Source organism: Vombatus ursinus, unplaced genomic scaffold (assembly GCF_900497805.2).
Source record: "Vombatus ursinus unplaced genomic scaffold, bare-nosed wombat genome assembly UNPS02009132.1, whole genome shotgun sequence".
Lineage (NCBI taxonomy): Eukaryota > Metazoa > Chordata > Mammalia > Diprotodontia > Vombatidae > Vombatus > Vombatus ursinus.
In genome coordinates this window covers 1,137,439-1,151,912 of record NW_020948910.1, presented here as the reverse complement: position 1 = coordinate 1,151,912, position 14,474 = coordinate 1,137,439, and the positions used below count along the sequence as shown (strand labels likewise).

At 41.3% G+C, this 14,474-nt stretch overlaps 1 protein-coding gene across 1 annotated transcript in view; it reads left to right on the top strand.

Moving 5' to 3' along the window:
• The first annotated feature begins 408 nt into the window (after nt 1–408).
• The window catches only part of RAB32 (RAB32, member RAS oncogene family), a 46,723-nt gene continuing 32,657 nt past the window's right edge, over nt 409–14,474 (top strand). Inside the window, exon 1 of the mRNA XM_027850671.1 lies at nt 409–661. Within this exon, the coding sequence (XP_027706472.1) occupies nt 409–661 (253 nt within the window). The remainder of the gene's footprint in view (nt 662–14,474) is intronic.

Below are 14,474 nucleotides of genomic sequence, written 5' to 3'. Positions count from 1 at the left end.
TCCCAATTTCCGCCCAGCCCAGGAGAGGGGGTGGGGTGCAGCGTCAATGTCTCCAAGTGAGCTCACTACTTTACTTGGCACCAAAGGATAGAGAGAAGGGAGGACGGGAAAGCAAACCGCGGCAGAGGAGCTCAGTCCTCCAGGCCGGGATGAGGAGGGAGTGGCCGGGGGGCCGGCTCCTCCCCCAACCAGCCCTTCCCCGCCCCGCAGGAGGGGGTTTTATAAGGCGGGAGGTTCCGGGTCCTGTGACTCGAGTCAGGTGGTGTGTAGGAAAGTTTCCCGAGAAAGTTGAGCGCTGCAGAGGAAAGTTCTGAGCTCTGGTGGCGCGCGGTGCGCCCGGCGGCAGAGCCGCGTGCGCTCGCGTCCGGATCGGGCAGCAGGGGCTGGGCGCTCCGGGGGGCGGCGGGGATGGCTGGCGGGGCGTCCGGGGAGCCCGGGCCGGGGGCGGCCGCGGGCAGCGCGGTGCCCGAGACCCAGGAGCACCTCTTCAAGGTGCTGGTCATCGGCGAGCTCGGGGTAGGCAAGACGAGCATCATCAAGAGATACGTGCACCAGCTCTTCTCTCAGCACTACCGGGCCACCATCGGCGTGGACTTCGCCCTCAAGGTCCTCAACTGGGACAGCAAGACCCTGGTCCGACTGCAGCTCTGGGATATCGCGGGTAAGGGATGCGGGACGCTCCCGGCCCCCCTCCTGACCTCTCGGCTAACCTCCCACCTCCTGCAGGAAGCCTTCCCCAACCCCTATTAATTGCAGTGCCTCCCCTCTGTTCGTTATTTCTCATTTATCCTGAATATAACTTTCTTTGTTTGCGTGTTATCTCCTCCCTTTGATTGTAAGCTTCACGAGGGCAAGCACTGTCTTTTGCATCTTTTTGTATCCCTAGCGCTTAGCACTGTGCCTGGCACATAGTAGGTGCCCAATAAATGTTAATTGACTGATTATGGATTGACTGGTTGTCCTCAATGCCCCCTCAGGCTTGGAGGCAGCTTCGAGGCGTCAGCTGTTTATTTATTTATTTTATTATTATTATTATTAATTATTTTTTTGCTTAGGCAGTTGGGGTTAAGTGACTTGTCCAGGGTCACACAGCTAGTAAGTGTCAAGGGGGCGTCAGCTGTTATATTGATTAATTGATTGTCCTCAGTCAGTTGGGGGCATCCACTCCGCAGTTGGGCCCAGAAGGGAGTTGTCTGCAGACGTTCACCTTTCCAAGTTTTGAAATTAAAAGACTTTAATTAATGCCTGCCATACTGTATAGAGAGCAGGCCTGGGGTCAGGAAGACCTGGCTTCAAATTCTGAGGAGGGTACTTAAAACCACTTAAGTGACTTAACCTTAGTGGCTTAAGTCAGTTCTCTCTCTGTCTCTCTCTGTGTCTCTGTCTCTATGTTTCTGTCTCTGTCTCTCTGTCTCTGTCTGTCTCTCTGTATCTCTCTGTCTCTGTGTGTGTGTGTCTCTCTGTCTCTCTCTCTCTGTCTGTCTCAGCCCGTGCTGTGTCCACTGCGCCACTTAGCTGCCCCCAACTTAGTTCTCCTTAAGACAAAAGTTGGTGGTGAACTGCTTTGACAAAGTTTTCTCTCTGGGCGTTTGCTGTGCCAAGGAAATCATAAATACAACCCTCCCTCTCCCTTTCCAACAAATAAATAAAACTCAGTGCTAAGTTACTGTCTTCTAGGAGTCTTCCTTCTGTTTGGAAGGCTAATTGGGGAAAAAACAACAAAAAACAAAACCACTGACAACAATAATAACAAGATTGGTAGGGAAGCATAACTCCTTCAGTGTCGTACTGAAACTTCTCTTTTTTTAAATCAGAATCCTCAAATCGCCCTGCTGAGTATACCCATCTTCCTGCCAGGTATGGGGTAGGAGAGGGAAACGTTTAAATAGAGTACTTTAAGATATCTGCTGGCTGGAAATTGACCAATGCAGGACCAGCGGCAAATTGGTAGTCATCTGGCCCTTTTAAATAGCAGTTCTTCACTGACTTAGAAAAAAGGAGCTCATGACAATTGAGTGTTTAATGGGATTTTAAAATGTGCCAGGCAGGAACCCTAGCTGGAGAGAGGGAAATGCATGCAGACTTCCTTGAGGGCTGCAACTTACTTCAATTTTCTTTGTATTCACATTTTCTTTCCCTGTGCAGGATACCCCTAGTAGGACAGTAGGCCCTTAAACCTGTGTTAATTACCAAGCACTGGGATATAAAAGGAGGCAAAAGACAGTTGCTCTCCTCAAGGAGTTGAGCTTATTTGAATTTGTTCAGAGAAACTCTTGGTTGAATAGGTTGATTGGAAAATTTTTTTAAGGAGCTGGAGGCAAGAACAAATAACCTTAAATCTAAGCTAACTCTAAGTCACACAATTTGAACTTATAAGAGTGCTCTAAAGTTTGTGGTGAGCTTTTGGGGATTGAAGTGGTCCAGGAATTCTTTCCAGAATTTTTTTTTTTAACATTTTATATGTGCTCTAATACTTAATAACAACAAAAGGAGGGAACAGGAGATTGATAGAACTGAGTGGGTCCTTATCAGTCAACTAATCCTCCATCTTACATAGAGAAATGAGGAAACTGAGACCCTTACAGGTAATTTCCCCAAGGTTACACAGGTGACTACTGTTAGAACCCCAGGTTCCTGCCCTATTTGGTTTAGGAATCCAAACCTAAAGATACTTTTGTATGAGAAAATATTTTCCTCTTTTTTTCATCTCAGTTATGGAAACGTTCATATAAATTGTGCTTTGCTTAGAGTCAGTGATTAACGTGAAATGAAGTTTCCAGACCTTGGCTCAGCCTTCCTCTCAGTGGCATTTCTGAAGTCATCCGTCGAAAAGTCTTCTTTGTAAGCCAGATATTTCTCTTTTGAAATACTTCCTGTGATTGCACAGAACACTGATGCACAGAACTCGGTAACTGCCTTGTTTCCTAACAAAATCTGTCCTTTTAAATAGTGCTTCAGCATGTGATCATCATTCTTTTTGAGGCCTCTTTTCAGTTGTGGTCTTCTGTCTAAATGGAATTTAAACATGGTGATTGACTCTTTTTTCTCCCAAGGCAGTATGGTTTAAGTGACTTGCCCAGGGTCACTCAGCTAGTAAGTGTCAAGTGTCTGAGAGTGGATTTGAACTCAGGTCCTCCCGACTCCAGGGCCACTGCTCTATCCACTGCACCACCTAGCTGCCCCTATTAAGTTTCATATAAGAGTATATTGCTCATATTTAAGAAGAGATGCATAGGAGGCCTTCAGTAATCCCTCCTTTACTTCAAGATGTCTTCCTCCAGTATTATTAACCTGAAGCAGGGGGAAACTAAATTTTAATCAAACTCCAAATAGAATCTTCCCTACTGTTCTTAAAAACCAATAAACCTGAGCTTTGTTGGAAAGGAAAGTTTTCAACTGTATTGATGTGTAAGTGGAAAAATGGAAATAGCAGATGATATAATTGTTAACATATTGGCTACCATTAGCATGGGGTGTTCTTGCTTTGCCTTGTTCTTACACAAATTAATGAAAAAGCAGTTATTGAAGACCTTCTATTGGCCAGACACTGTGGTAGAGATAAAAAGGATAAAGTGAGACAGTCCCTGTCCTTGAGGTACTTGAATACATTGAGAGTGATGTGTGTGTGTGTGTGTGTGTATGTATATGTATGTGTGTATATATATACTTGTACTTTAAAATGAAGGAGACACACAGTTGTTTGCAAAGTGATGCTAGTGTTACTGGGACCTAACACTTTTTATATTAAATGACTTAACTACAGGCCACTTGAATGGAGTAGTAATAATGGCTCCCAATTATGTAGTTCTTTAGGATCTCAAAGTTTGTTTGTCCTTGGTTCTCTAAGAGGACCAATGATATCAGGGAGGTGATGCCATGACGTGCAAGTGAATTAGATTTGAGTGAGGGAGGGCTGTGCAGTTTTACCAGCCTCACTCTGTCCTCTAGAGCCTTCTGGGTCCAGTCGCAAGATATAGATCAAGACCACTGGAGATACTTTTTACACAAAGGCCCGTCCAGGAGGTTGCTCAAGTACTTTTTCCATGCAGATGAGCTGTGACTTGAGAAGTTGAGTGACTTCCTTGTGGTTATACTCATTGAGTATCAGAGGAAAGGTTTGCACCCATGTCCCCAAATATCCAAGTCCAGAGCTCTTTCCACTACATCAGATTGTACCTATAGAAATCTAGGGACTCTTCATGTTTTGAATTTATGGGCCCAGTGGTGCTTGAAGCTGGGGCCTGATTAATTCCCTCAAAAATAGAAGTGTGGATTGCAAAAGGGTAGGTAGGTGCAGTCTGCCATTAAAACAATGAGTAATCTACGTGTTGTACTGGTTACTGAGCTTCCTACAATCTGTGTGCCTGGGGGCAGGGGGTGGGGGGAGTCTTTAACCAAGTCAAGTGGCAAGAAACGATTTTACCTTTGAAAGCTTTAATGCTGAGTGGCAGGGCTTCAATATTTAATATTTTCTGTAAACTATCAGAGTTGATTAATCTGAAATTCCTGTGAAAAAAGGCAGGAAAGAATTTGGTTAAGTAAAGTTATGAGTCATTCTGATATGAGACCTGTAAATGGTTTCTCACTGCATACAAAAGAGCCTAGATTTTAATGTAAATTTAAATCCCATTTCAGTGTTAGGGTGTTGCTGTACCTTGAGTTGTATTTGAGGTCTTCATTCCCCAAATCTTCATTAAGGTAAAGGCTTCCCCGCTCCATAGGATAGAGAGATTCTTAAGCCTGAAGTACTTTATCTTGAAGGGGGGATGGATGTGAGCTTATAGGAATGCCTGCTAAATTAAGATGGAGTCAGATGTGCTTTATAGACCGAAATGCCCCGTTAATCTTTTCTTGCTGCTTCCTAATTTATAAGAAATAGTATTTAGCATACTGTTCAATCAGTCAACAAGTGTGAGGTGCCAACTATACAAAGACACCCTATGAAACTATACTGAGAGAGAGCACATTCGTATCTAATTATATACAGATTAAAGAGAAAACTTTGTACAAGGGAGAGAGGGCAGTCGGACAGAAGACAGATCACCAATGGCTTTGTGTAGATGCTTGGGCTGTCTTGAAGGAAGTGGGGGATTCTTGTTAGAAGGATGAGGAGGGAAGTACATTCTAGGCAAGGGGAACAGCCAGCATGGCATGGAGATGACAGATGAAAGATTGCCTCTGAGGAAAAGATGACTTGCACTGGACAATGGGAGTAATCTATAATGAGACTGGAAAGAGATAGGGACCAAATTGTGGCGAACTTCCCCAGCAAAACAGAAAAGTTTGTAGTTGATCCTGGTATTAATAGCATTTGTTGAATAGGAGAGTGACCTGGTCAGATCTGTGCATTAGGAAAATCACTTTGACAGCAGAATGGAGAGTGGATTGAAGGGAAGGCTTGAGATACAACATTTGGGAGTCCATTACAGCTATTGTTGTTATTTTGTTGGTTCTTTCTTCTTGAAGAGGACCATGACATCAGGAAGATGATGCCATGACATGCAAGTGAAATGAATTTAAGTGAGGTTGGGCTGGGCAAAGTCACCAGCCTTACTTTCTCCTCTGGAGCCATCTGGGTCCAGGGGCAAGATATATATCAGGATGACTGGAGATGGTCCTGCATTGCAGTAGTCCAGACTGGAAGTATCCTTACCCTAGTAGAGAGAAGTGGTGAGATGGGAAAGATGTTATAAAAGGTCAAAATGGCAAAATTTAGTAACTGATCAGAGTAACAGGATAAGGGAGAATGAGGAGTTGAGAACACAGAAGTTACAAACTTGGGAGACTGGAAGGATGGTTGTCCCTATAATAAAGTAGGGAATGGGGAATGGAGGGGGGTTAATTTTTGTGAGAAAAACTATGGAGTAAGAATATGTTAACGGTACATAAAAAGCATGTATAACTCAGTTATTTTGGCAGTGACTAATAAGACCTTTTTGAAAACACTCCCAGCAGTATCATTTACAAATAGCTACGCAGTTCTGTCAATTTTCCTCACCATTTATCTAACAGCATCTTATTCCTTGCCATGTTTCTTTACCAGGTCTTCTCTGTTTTTGAGTCTTAATGTTAGGGATTTTTCAGTATGGATTAGATATATTCAGTAATTAAATAAGGCAATGTGATCTAATAGGAAGAGAAATAGACTTATTTTAAATGGCTTGAGTTTGAACAAAAATTTACACACTTAACTTTGGGTTTGAAAATGGGCAAATTACTTGATATCTGATCCTCAGTTTCTACATTTGTAAAATGAGGATAACGTTTATGTTGTTTACCTTGCAGGGTTGTTATAAGGAAAACACAGATGCAAATTAATATTGAATAGCTAAGATATATACACACACATACATACACGTATACACAGATACATATATGTGTATGCATATATGTGTACATATGTATGTATGTGTAGACACACATATTTGGCTACCCCAGTCTGATAACTTTAATAATATTTAATATTGATCCCTCTTCTCATCTCCTATTTATTTTCTCTTCATTTAGGGCTAAGTTTGTGGTAGACAATCACTTTTTGGAGAAATTTCCTCACTTTTTGCAATAGAAAGGATGCAGAAGTAAGATAATTGTCCAAGTGACATGTGCCCATGTATCATTGGGCACATCTTTGAAAAGTACTGACTTGTGACACCAGCCATAAAATACCATCAAAACTCAAGGGCATTAATAGGAGACTATTGATGTGGTTGCCATAGAGGAAGTTTATCAGTTTCAAGCCCTCTTGTGGTATGTGGCAGTTTAAGGGGAGTTCAAAGAAATTGGCAGGGGTCAGAAGTCACAAAATTCACCTTTCTGACTGGTTGGCCACATAAATGAATTTTCTGCCTAGAAAATTGTTAGACCTGAAGAGTAAGTATAAAACATTACCTCTTAATTTTTGAATTGTTGTCTCAAGGGTTAGATTGGGACATATCTTATGTGTTTGTTTCTGGCTAGTTGTGATATCTATGAATTTTCTAGGAAAGAAGCCTTTGTGGCATAGAGCAAGTAGAAGGTTATGGTGTCCGGCCTACTGCCTTTCAGGTCTTTACAATGTAATACAACTAACTGAACTCTAGCTAATCGTTCCAATATATTGAGCCAACACCTATTGGCCAAGTACTTGAATGTTTTTTACACAGGCAGTTATAACATGATTTCTTCATTGAGTCATGGAAACTGGTTTTTGTATTTGTAAAGAAGAAGGGCCTTGGAAGTCACATGACCTGGTTTAAAGTTCTGACTCTGCCATTTATTAGATGTGTGTGCTTGGGCAAGTCACTTAACCTTTGTGGGTTCCAATCTGCTCATCTATAAAACAGAAATGATAATACCTGCACCCACAGTTTAACTCACAAGAAGTGAAGAAAGAGTCATGTAGATGAATTATTTTATTTTTCCCTAACCCTTCCATGCCTCCTGATCTCAGCTACTGACACAGTATCAGAATATGTTAGAGATGGAAAGGACCTTAGAGTTCTAATTCTCAAGTTTTACAGAAGTGAAAACTGAGGACAAAGAAATGAAGGACTTGCATGGAGTCATCCAGCTAAGTCAGTGGTAGAGGTAGATCTAGAACCCACATCTTCTGACTTGCAGCCCTACAAAGGGCAACAATAAGAGTTTTAATATGCGTGTTAAATTGGCCAATGTACGGCTTGCATTCATAGGCTTTGCAAGCTTTAACTTACATACAGCTGTTGATTTCTACTTTACTTTCCATCCATCTAACTGGTTTTATATTTGTCTTCCCATTAACAAATATTTATCGCCTTCTGGCTGTTTATCTAGTATAATATCATTGAGAGATTATAAACCAATCAGGGCAAAGAATTATCAGCTTACCTAAAGGTAACTGAGATAATGATTTGCTAGTCAGTTGTTAGAGACCACTTTAAGATGTTACCTTAGGACTAATCCATAGGCTGGGGCAAAGCATTGTTCCTAATAAGAACCAGATTCTACCTTTGTAGCTCACATTTCTGTATTATATATTGAGAAGAGACCTCATGAGCAAGCTGGTTACTCATACAGGCATGAGAATACTTTACATCTTCAAACAATTTTGGATTTAAATTTTAACATTCCTTGGTGTCTAGCATTCTTTTAAAGAAGGAGTTATTGAGCTGGGGTCCATGATCTTTTTTTTTTTTTAAATAAAAATATTTTGATAACTATTTCAATATGAACATTTTCCTTTATAAACCTATTATGCATTTTATGCATTTCAAAATGTTCCTAGAAAGATCCTGTAGGCTTCATCTGACTGCCGGAAGGGTCTGTGACTCAGAAAAGGTTAACAACCCCTCTTCCAACGGCAGAATATTCAGGAGCACTTAGAGGAAGTTGTGGTCTTTAGAGCTATGTTTGCAGAACTCTTCTGATGTGGAGGAGAATTTGAAAGCTTTATATTGTGTGATTCTTAGGCCGCCTCCTGAAAGTGGCAAAGAATACGCCTTCACATCCAATCAATAAACCTTAGGGAAGGTAGGAGAGAGTGGGTTGAAGCTGACAACTGAGTTGAAATGTTACAATGCTACTAATATAGAAATTCTATGTTGAATTATGAAAAGGCAAGGTACAGGGATGATCCCAGGGAAAAAGGTTTTCTTGTTTGTTTTTAAATAGAAGGTGATAACAAGCAGTTTTGAGGTGGTTGTTTTGGCCTTTGATTAAATAATTAATTTTTAGAAAGGAACCCACATTATACTGCCCAGATATATAGTTGTATCCTCTTTATGTGACTTTCCTGGAAAAGAAGTAAATAACCATCAAGAAATTTATTGGATACTCATTTAAAAAGAGGAGAAACCTCCTTTTCTGTTCCCTGTATCAGTAGTCTAAGACTTAAATGATGAAACTGTGAAACTTTTTCCCCCCCTCAGTGTGAGGGACTGTCTGATGTTGGCAGCTACCAGGTTGGGCGCTGTGGCAAGAGTAGGGTAAGATCTGGGTATTTTGGAAGTTGAGGCAGGGGCTGTGGTAGGCAGAGTTGTGGTGAACTGGGATGGGCTGGATACGGAGAAGCCCTGAGGCAGTGGGCAGTGCTATGTGAGATAAGCTGGGTGCAAGGAAGTAGCCGGAGCTTGAGCTTCTGAGGCAAGGGGCGGTGCCACGTGAGAGTGGGACGGCAGAGGACTGAGTTCCCTTTGCTTGGTCCCCTCCCTATATGCAACGTCATCCCCAGACGCCTCTTGTGACTTTCCTGACTTCCTGGGTCCCTTTGTGCAGCACTGACCCCAGTCCCCTCCTCCCAGTATTCTGAGTCTGACTTCCTAGGTCACGTACTCTGTCTATGCGCTAATCCCAGATGCCTCCTCCCTGTATCCGGTCCTAGCCTCCTACGTCACTCCCTCCCCCTTGGTGTGCTAAACTCAGACAGCCCCTTCCGGTATCTGACCCTACAATCATTGGCTAGTAAGCGGGCTGGGGAGGAGGGGCTAGGTAGGTATTTAGGAACAAGCGTGGTCAGATCACACGCTCTCTCTCCTGGCTCCTGCTCTGTTGCTCTGGCCTTGCTGCTTGGGCTTGCTATGATGGCTTGCTGTGATGGCCTCTGAATAAAGCTCTGGTGTTGGCGCCTCCCGATGGCTCATCTCTGTGTGTTTATCCGGTTGAGGGCCGAAGACTCGGAAGTGAGTATGACTCTGGTAGTGTGCTCCTTATAGGAGGAGAGGGTACCGGCGTGCGGCCGGCAGAAGGTCGGCATGCGGCCAGTGCACCTCAGGACTATAAAATGCTGAAACTCCTGCTATGGTATTACTGAATACTAGTTACATATATTGGATAGCATCAGGGAACCTAGGTTCAAATCATGGCACTGATACTTAATAGTTGTGTGAGCTTGGGCAGGTCATGTAATCTCTAGCCTCAGTTTCTTTATCTGTAAAATAAGGATAATATTTTTGCCATCTATTGACAGGGATATTACTGTGAGGTTAAAATGAGAAGAAAGGTCAAGTGTCTGTAAAAACCCAAAAGTAATATGGAAATCCAGTCCACATGGGTAAAGATAACTGCCTGCAACAATTCAGATTCTGCCTGTTGGGATGGTGGGGGTATGGATGAGGGCAGTGGGATCTTCCTTAGTAAATGCCTCTGTTGGTCATTGTTTGGGTTTTGATGGGTCGGAGTGACTGTAAATACCAGTTTCTGTTCTGGCCAGAAACCCTCAGGGTCCTCCCCTCACAAATTGATTTTTTTTTTTTTTGAGTAGGTAAAAGAGGCTGTTTTTTGCCTCATTTCTTACCTAGCTTTAATCACTGAATGGGTGTTGCCTCAGACAAACTGAGACCTGGGAAAGACCTTATCTTAAAAAGTGCAAGGTCTCCTATGAATCCCAGGCCATCTCCAGTCTTCCTGATTTATGTCTTCCCACTGGATCTGGATGGCTCTGGAGGAGAGTGAGGCTGGTGACTATAAAGCCCTGCCTCACTTAAATCCAATTCACTTGCAAATCATGACATCACATTCCCATTGTCATTGATCCTCTTTGAGAACTAAGGACAAACAATAGCAAAGTAATGTATAAATGTGAGCTATGAAAAATAGAATTTGGTAATTTCCCAGAAGAGTTATTTAACACGTTTTTTCATGACCACATATCCCTTTAGGGAACCCCAAAAGATGCCTCATGGAACTCTAAAGTTTACCATTTAAAAGCTACCATTAACAGTGTACACGTATTCCACTGCTATTGAAAAATAGGTTTAAAAAATTTTTTTTTAAAGTTTGGATTTTTATTCCCATTAGACCATTTATGACAGAATTAATGACTACCTTTTTTTTTTTTTGTATATGATGAAAAAAGAAAAGACCAATTTTACTGGACTGAAGAATACCAGAAGGAGAGAGATATATGATGATATTGAGATTCAGTTTGTGAAAGACTTCCATAGAAGATTTGGTATTCTGTTCTAGCTGTTGCAGTCATGTTGTTTGTTGAGTAGGGGAGTGACTATCAGATGTGTGCTCCAGAGAAGTCACTTTGGTATATAGCAAGGGTTTTAAAATGACATCTCTAGACCTTGCTTTCACTCATTCAGCATACTCTTATTGAATGTCAGTTCTGCAGAAGACCTGTGGAGAAACTCCATGGTAGCCAGATATTAATAAGACCTATGCTTCCTGCCCTAAAGGACCTTAGGATCTAACAGGAGAGAAGATGACTGCAAATAGCCAGTTCTACCAGGTTATTGACAGATGCTCTGAAAATTCTAAGGAGAAAACATAACTGTTTTGAAGAAATCAGATAAAGGTCTCCATGGAGTGTCATTCTAGTCTAGAATATCTTATTGTGTGTAAAGTGCAACACCTAAAACTCAGATCCCATCGTAAAATCCTTCCCTTTTCTTGACATGCCTGTTATTGTCAACCAGGCCTTTGTCTTTCCTTTTTTCCAGCTAGTTGTTTTTTGTGCAGTCTTTTTTTAAGTCCTGTCCAACTCTTCGAGACTCCCATTTGGGGTAATCTTGTCAGAGATACTGTAGGTGTTTTTTATTTCCTTCTCCAGCTCATTTTATAGAAGAGAAAACTGAGACAAACAGGGTGAAGTGACTTGGCCCAGGGTCACATAGCTAGGAAATGTCAGAGGCTGGATTTGAACTCAGGATTTCCTGACTACAAGCAGAGTACTCTATCCACTGCATCTAGAGGTGGCTAAGTAAATTTTAGTGAGAGCACTGAGTGATGAGTCAGAAAATCTGCATTCTCCTTCCCAGTTCTAGAATTTTCTTAATGTATAATCTTTGGCAAGTTAATTCTGTTTCACTGGACTTCTTTTTCCAAATCTGTAAAAATGAGAGGGTTGAACTAGGTGGTCTCTAAGGCCTTTTCCAGCCCTGAAAGCAAATGATCTATCAGACTTTGGATTTCTGACTTTAATTCTTTTTTTCTTTATTTTGGAAGGTTTTAATTCATTTTTTCATTTAATAAAATCCACCTTCCTTTTCTCCTACTTCTCCCTGTTATGTCCAACATTGAAAAAGAAAGAGAAAAGAAAGGAAGGAAAGAAGGAAGGAAGAAGCTCTTATCATAAGTATGCATAGTCAAGTAAAACATTTTTGCATTGGCCATGATCATAAAACATATGTCTCAGTCTACATCCTGAGTCTGTCATCTCTCTTTTGGGCGATGGGTTGCCTATTTTATCATGAGTCCTGTAGAACTGCTGCACTCCAATTCTCCCACCAAGTTCTCATATCTACACTTCTATCTCTATTTTCTGCAAGTCTGCAAAAGTTACAGTGTCCTTAGGTCTACAAAATTATAATACCATAGGCCTTCCTCTTTCCAATTTCTGTTTCTCCCAAGTCTTTCCTTCCCTTCTCCCTGCATAATTTGTTGTTGTTGAGAGTCAGGTTCGACTTGGTGTGACATTTATTTTCTTGGCAAAGATATTGGAGTGGTTTGCCATTTCAGTGACTTGCCCAGGGTCACACAGCAGACACACAGTGTCTGAGACCAGATTTGAACTCATGAAGAGGAGTCTTCCTGATTCCAAGCCCAGTGCTCTATCCACTGTGCCACCTAACTACCTCCTCCCCATATACATACTCAGTAATCTTTTCTTCTATAATGCAAAGAGAATATGATTTTGAACTTTAAAAACTGGTGCTTCTTCAACCAAAGTAAAGTCTCTAGTTATCTACTGTAAGGCCTTCTGCCAGCTGACCCATCATCCCTCTCCAGCATTAGTGCTAGCCCTTTAACTGAAAAAAACCCCTGTTCCCCAACAAGCTCCTGTTTTCAAGTCTTCATGCATATCACTTACCAACAGTGCTAATTGCTCCTTCCTTGTGTACATGGTTATCTAAATACTTTGTGAGCATGGCTTGTGGATATACCTGGTGTGTTTGGCTTCCTAGTATGAGAAGCCTGTGCCACTGTTGCTCATGGAATGTGAGAAGCTTCCGGTCAGCTTTTATTTGCCATATTCAACAAGTAAATTCCTTTGAAGATTATGACTTTGGACATGCTAACCAAGTTTCCCATACTCACTCAGTTTCCCTCCCCTTAGTAATCATACTCTTCAAATCCAGTTTTCCTTCCACATTCAACCTGAAAGACCTAAATGGTTGAATACAGTGGAATTTCGGCCATGTAAATACAGGAAAAAGGCCATAAAATATGACTCTCAGATCAATAAGGACCAATCCAGAATGGATTGACCTGAATAAGACTGTAACTGTATAATGTTGAGATTCTGAGGGAATAATAGCTAACATTTAGATAGCACTGATAATGTGCTAGGCTAAGTTTTAGTTTTACAAATATTATCTCAGTTGAGCTTCACAACAACCCTGTGAGATAGGTGCTATTATTCCCATTTTACAACTGAAGAGACTGAGGCAAACAAAAGTTAAGTGACTTATCCAAGTCACACAGTTAATAAGTGTCTAAAGCTGGATTGGAACTCATTTTCTTGACTATAGGTTCTGCACTTTATCCATTGTACCATCTAGCTTTCTAATCTACAGGCCTTGGTTTAGAATTCAGTTGCTTGGCCCTGGGAAAGTTGCTTAACCTTTGTCTGCCTCAGTTTCCTCCACTGTCAAATGGGGATAATAATAGCAACTACTTCCCAGGGTTATTGTGAAGATAAAATGAGATAATATTTGTTGAGCACTTAGCACAGTGCCTGGCACATAATAAGCACATAATAAATGGTTGTTCCTTCCCTTTTCATTGCATTTCTAATTGCGCTATTAAAATTTGTTCATCTCTAACCTGAATTGCTACAGTTCAAATAGATGATATTTAATAAATTTGTGGGAGGCAAGTTAAAATGGAAGACGATGCTGATGCATTATCGCAATGATGGTGCTTTATCTTTTAAATATTCATGGTAGAAAATGAATCCCTTTCAAGAAAAAAAATATTCTTTGGCAAAACTTGTTTTTGTGTTCTGAGAAATATTGTCCTGAGAGATAATGGCTTGCTCTCTACTTAATGAGAGGAACATGGAAGGCGGTTTATTGGATAGATGCCTGTAAGAATTCGGACAATCTGAGAAAGGCGTGGACAGGATCAGATCTGTCCTAATGGAGGGGGCATCCTCATTAATGAGATCCCAGACCCATTGAGAGGCCATGGTACATTAAAGCTTAAGACACTTGTTTTCATTCTAACAACCTGTATAATTTTGGCATGCTAAATATTTGTGTGCTGCCAAATTCAAGTTCACAGTAGCTTCATAAAATAACAACATAATGTGTTTTTTTAAAAATAAATTTTTAGGAGCAGCTGGGTGGCACAGTGGATAGAGCTCTGGCCTTGGAGTCAGGAAGACTTGAGTTCAAACCCGGTCTCAGACACATACTAGCTGTGTGACCCTGGGCAAGTTACTTAACCCCAATTGCCTCACCCAAAAAAGAAAGAAATATTAAAAATAAGATTTTATTTATTTTGTCTTCTATTTCCTACGTCATCATGGTATCCCCAGTATCCACTGTATTGTGGAATATAGTGTAAAG